At 35.0% G+C, this 6,008-nt stretch overlaps 1 protein-coding gene across 1 annotated transcript; it reads left to right on the top strand.

Annotated features, from left to right (window-relative positions):
- Positions 1-3,523: 3,523 nt before the first annotated feature.
- On the top strand, positions 3,524-5,399 carry LOC115897521 (stabilizer of axonemal microtubules 2-like). Its single transcript, XM_030930674.1, is given in 3 exon segments — positions 3,524-5,114; positions 5,117-5,229; positions 5,231-5,399. Coding segments are annotated over 3 exon segments (969 nt in total). The 5' UTR covers positions 3,524-4,381; the 3' UTR covers positions 5,354-5,399.
- The last annotated feature ends 609 nt before the right edge of the window (positions 5,400-6,008 follow it).

The following is a 6,008-nucleotide window of genomic DNA, read 5'->3' on the forward strand; positions in this document are numbered from 1 at the left end:
CTATTGTCAAACTTCTGAAAACCAAGTAAAGATAAATTCTTAAAAGTAGCAAGTGAAAAACTATTCATTATCTACAAAAAGAAAAAGTTATATCTGACTTTTAAACAGAATGATATGTGACTTTTCAATACAAACTATGGAAGTTAAATGACAATGATACAACACTTTAAAAGTGCTAAAGGTGTGAGAAGGATCTAGAATTTTAAAGCCAGCAAACCTGAGAATTGTATATCTAGTAAAAATAGCCTTGAAAAGTTAAAGCCAAGTAAAAATGTTTTGAGACAAAAAAAGAAAAAGCTGAGATACCTACTACAGAAAGTGTTAAAGGGCATTCTTCAGTTAAAAGGAAACTTATTCCAGATAGAAGCATGAAATGCAGGAAGGGATGAAGCACACAGAAAGGGTAAATATGTGGGTAAATATAAAATAATATTGACAACTTAAAATTACTATATTATGTTTTTACACAAATATAAAAGTAAAGTATGTTAGAACAGTAGTACAAAAGGCAAGAGGATTTAAATAGAATTAAATTGCTTACAGGTTCTTCCATGCTAAAAGTGGCAAAAATATTCATTTACTTTTGAGCCAGAAAAATCTCATAATAAGTCAAACATTCATTTTTTATGTTTAAAATATAGAAAAAATTCTAATAGTAAAGTAGAATAATACAAATGCCATTTATTAATACAAAAGAAGGCAGGAAATAAGGGTTATGGGAACAAAGGAGGGAAAAATCAAAAGCAAATAGCAATACAGTCAACTTAAGCCCAGCTAGATCATTACATTAAGTGTAAGTGAACAAAATATTGTGATTAAAACTCAAAGATTGATTTTTCACACATTAAAAGATTTTTTTAAATGCCAATAATTTACAACTTACATAAAATGGATAATTTTTTTGAAAAATACAATTTAACAAAAGTAACCCAAGAAGAAATAAAAAGTCAAAATAGCCCTATATCTGTAAAGGAAATTGAATTTGTAGAATTCAAGGTGTAATTTTAAACCTCGCCTTAAAGAAATCCAGAATTTTCAGATTCTGTTTAGGATGCAGAAGGCCAGAAAGATTATATTCCCAACATAAGAATAAGAAAAAGCCAGCTAATCTACAAAATCATAACTGTGTATGAAAATCCTTTAGAAAGCTGAGATCACAGGTTAACCAATTAGCCTGACATTTAATGAAAAACAACTTCCACCCAGTTGAGACAGGAGGTAAGCACTGTTTCACCCAAAGCTGGGCATGGAATGAAGACTAGCTGTTACACAGGTGTATAAAATAATTAATTTACATATTTAATTGCTAAAGACTTGAGTGTGAGCTACTGTGAGAGCATAGAAGCTCTGAGAACTTCAGACACTAAAGGGGGAATTCAAAACGACTCATAGACTGTTCCCTGTGGATGTTCATTGTGTGATCATCAGAAGATTGGGAGAAAGGCTGGAGACCACAGAAAGTTTCCTTCATAGTGCAGGCATGGAGAGAAGAATGGTTGTTGCAAAGAAGGAAAAAAAACAACAATAAAACAACAACAACAACAACAACAACAAAAAAAAACAGGAAGCTCCATTTGGATGCCTCTAACCTACAGAACAAAAATGGATTAATATCCACTGCAGAAGAGGCATCACTGTCACAGCCCCAATGAATAGGTGAAGATGTATTGCAACTTGATGAAAGATAAAGAAAAACAACAACAAGAAGCAAAATAAAACTGAACCTTGAAAATGAAGAAAGAAGAGGAAACTGTCTTGGGACCAACAATTAGAGACCTACTACCTCAAGTGAAGGGGCAGGTGCACTGAGAGAGCCCTGCTTCTGAGACCCAGGGGCACAGGGCCTGCCTAAGACTGAAGCTGGACTGGGACAACAGAGAAACCACCACACACCCACCTTCCACTTCCCAAACAGAAGATTCTAAGCTTCAAATATACAAAGCAGCAAAAACTTAAAGTACTAACACAAGAAATGTAAAAATATGCATTTGTAGTTGGAGACTTCAACACTCTCTTTAAGTAATCTGTAAAACATAGACAGGTAATAAAGAATATAAAGACCTGAACAACACTATCAACAATTTGTCCAAATTGACATTTGTAAAGCACTTCTGCCAACAATAACAGAATACACATTCTTTTCAAGTGCACATGAAAGCTTCATCCAGATAAACTATATTTGGAGTCATGAAACAAACCTTAACAAATATAAAAGAATTGAAATCATGCAATGTGTGTTTTTGATCATAACAGAATTAAATTAGACATCAATAATAGAAAAAATGTAGAAAAATCCCCAAATATTTGGAAATTAAACAGCAAATTACTAAATGTTTGTTTTTTCCTTAAGTATCATGAAACACTAAAAACACATGATAAAGATTATGGTGTTTTAAAGGTATTGCTAGAATGTTATCAATAAATATTCCAGAACAGATAATAAGTATTCCAGGCATATGAGCATAGGCATATTTATGGGGAGAAAATCAATTTTCTGCAATTAGCTAGAACTGACATTCATACTATTGTATGCTATTACATCCATCTCTCAGTGTCCAAATTCTTGCTTCCATTTTGAAAACCAAAGCTGGTTTGGTGAGGGAAAATATTGTCTTCTGTTTACTCTCTTACAATGAAAATCTGTTTCCTCTTGTGTGGTAGCAAGAATTCTCCCTATATGATTGTGTGGAACTGTAGATCTTTAATAACATCTGTGATTTCTTTTAGCTAGTGAAAAATCTTGTTATACTTTTATACTTTTGTTTGCAAAGAAGAGAGATTCCCTCATGGTGCCTCAAGAAAAAAAGACTCTGGTAAAGCTTCAGGTGAACTGAAAATGGAAAACTATCAGGTGCCAGGGAGCTTCAAGGAAGAGCTTTTTCCCTTCATCCCCGCAGTGAGCTACATGATTTCTCTCACAGCACCTTCACTTCCCTTCACTCATCTGCTCTGACTGCCACTTTCCTAACTGGCCACCTCTGCCTAGTTATCATTTTTGTTTCTTTACAGGTCTGTTTTGAATGTGACTTCAGCTTTCCATGGCTCTTCAGCACTACCTCCTGGAATCCTTTTCAATTCTCCCATTTCTATCTCACTCATTATTTTCAATTTTAGGTTTACAAGAATAAGAGTGCTTGATCTAGCTCATCTTTTCTGTCAGTTTGTCTTCAAGGTCTCTGCTGGCCTAAAGGTCACCTATTCTTGAGTCAGGTGCCCTCTCTCATCCAAACATCAGTAACTTGATCATTTAGTCCAAAAGTTGGCCATTTTGGCAGAAATGGATAAACATTTTATCTCGTTGAAGAAGATATCCACATAATGTTTTCAAGGTTTGACCTTTCCTGTAAATACTGCATAGACTTTAGTTCTGATTTTAGTATGTTATCTTGTATAATAAATTTCTTTTATAAATTAATTTTGGTATTTAGAAATACATATTTTGAGGTGAAGTCAATTTTCTGGTATTTCCTAGCTTATTATCTTCCTCATCTAGAAATAGAAAACACAAATAATCCTTATTTGAAATATAAACATTTCAGTTTTAGTGAAGTGTACCATTACCAACTTGTAATGATATTACAAGTCATCACTCTGTAGACACGAGAGTGAACCAAAATGCTCCACAGTCTAGGTAAACTGCAGGAAGTAGGCTTAAGGTTATTTAACTTCCAAACCCCAGATCTTTGCTCTGATGGTCACTTCAAATTCTACAATTTCAAACACCTTTGAAGGCATTCAGTTAAGGCCTCTGGCCTCTAGATGGCCCTCTATCTTTTGGGAATGCCTTAAAGTCCATTTCATGAGGGAAAGTTGAAGCCAGAGATCTTTCTGGGATAGCGCAAGTTACCCTGTATCTTTGCTCAAGGAGTTCTTTCTGTAGCTTCCTAGAGTATACCAGAATTAAAACTTTCTCTCCTTTGATGAGTCTCTCCAAAGCAAGGAGTAATGTCTGTATTACTTTTGTCCACACATGAGGGCACTTGATTTTATTTCAAGCCCTGGATTTTAGACATACTTTAGCATTTTGTGAGTTGTACTTAAAATCCCAACCACTTCCTAGGAATACAACTATAGTCTCCTAAACTCTGTCCTCACCTACAACACAGTCCTTTTGGCTTTCAAGAACTATCCACAATCAGGCTCAGATATGCTTTTCCTTTGTTATGTAATCAGATGAAACTGAAAGTGGAAAGTTATATCTATTAAAGTGAGGAGCTGGGTAGAGGGTGGAAATGAAGAAAAAGAACAAATCTGAAAGAAATCAGAGAAACTGTATTCTGATACTATTGTTTAGATTTCTAAAGGAAATGGAAAGATGTTTGGCAATGAGAGAAATCAGTTATGATTTTTAGAAGATGGTTGTTTTCTTCAGCATTTAAAAATGATTTTACTTTGTTTTAATTTTCAAGATGATTATAGAGCTTATGACCTTCATAAAAGTGAACTTTATAAGCCAGAACAAACTTTCCACCCCCCTACTGTGAAATTTGGAAATTCAACTACATTTCAGGATGACTTTGTTCCTCAGGAGATAAAGCCTAGGCAAATCTTTAAACCCTCTTCTGTGGTCAAACATTCTACAGCCCCTTTTAATGGCATTACAAGTCATCGCCTTGATTATATACCTCATCAGCTTGAACTCAAGTTTGAAAGGCCAAAAGAAGTTTGCAAACCAACTGACCAACACTTTGAGGATCTCACAACTCACCGGTATGACTTTCAGGGTCTTATTGGTGAAACTGCAAAAATTTGCAGACCTGTACACACCAGAGTGACCCAGAATGCTCACTTTGAAGGAAACACTGAATTCCGTGAATGTTTTCAACCATGGGAAATCCCATCACCTGAGGTCAAGAAAGTACCAGAGTATGTGCCTCCTACAGGTAGCATGCTATTAAACAGCACAAGCCATCCTGACTATGTTCCATGTCAGGCCAACCATGTAGTTCCCATCAGGCCAGTTTCTCAGAGAAGAAGTAACAATTTTCCTTTCCTAGGAAAAAGCACCATGAAGGAAGATTTTCCAGCATGGGAAAATGGTCATCAAGGACTTATTAAGAAGCAGGAACAGATTCCCAACCCATCTGGAAAATTTGATGGTTTGAGCACTTTCAGATCTATGTGCCACACAAATTGATTCCAACAGAGAGTTGCAAACCTTTAAATATTGCTTTTAAGAGTTCTGTTCCATTTGATGATGTGACCATGTACTCTGTAGAGTACACACCGAAAAAAACAGGAAATTTGCCCAGCAAGTTACTCGTCTCCTCCAGGTTATATTTTTGAAAATGCCAATTCCCAAGGTCATAAATTCTTTCACAAAATTTCTCCCACAGTGAAGACCTTCTTCTAATAACCAAAATATGCTTAAAAGGAAGCTACTAGCAAGTAATTGTTTTTCCAAGAGAAAACTCAATTTTTGTAGTGAAAAAAAGGATATAATAAATCATTTTTTATATTTTTAAACAAGAAAATTGGAAAATGTATTATAAAAACTCAGAATCTTAAAACCATTTTGTATTGATATTTTAATCAAGATTGTTCTTTAATATGCATTTCAGAAGGTTCAATAATATACATTCCCATGTGAACTCTTAATATTCAACATACTGCTTAGTAGCTTGTCCCTAGTCTATTATCATTTGTAATTCTGTTTATAATTATGGCAATTGTATGGTTATTCATATACCAGTTGTCATTTATCAAGCACATCAGGATTATCTAGAACAACATTGAAAATGATATGTGGATTCCTCTTCCAAGATAATAGGATTCATTTTACTCAGGCTTCCGTGCATCTACATAGCATCTACTGAGTCAAGTTTTGGTTGGTGGTATACAGACTGCTGCACTGCTCCTCACCATGTTCAGGTTAGCAAGAGGCACTGTGGTGTGGCAAGGAAAGGCTCTGTGTGCTGGGAATCAAAGGACTTGAGTTCAAGTTCTAACTAATTATTATTTTTAGAGACAGGGTCTCACTGTCACCCGTGCTGGAGTCCAGTGACGTG

Source organism: Rhinopithecus roxellana, chromosome 5 (assembly GCF_007565055.1).
Source record: "Rhinopithecus roxellana isolate Shanxi Qingling chromosome 5, ASM756505v1, whole genome shotgun sequence".
In the NCBI taxonomy this organism is placed as follows: Eukaryota; Metazoa; Chordata; class Mammalia; order Primates; family Cercopithecidae; genus Rhinopithecus; species Rhinopithecus roxellana.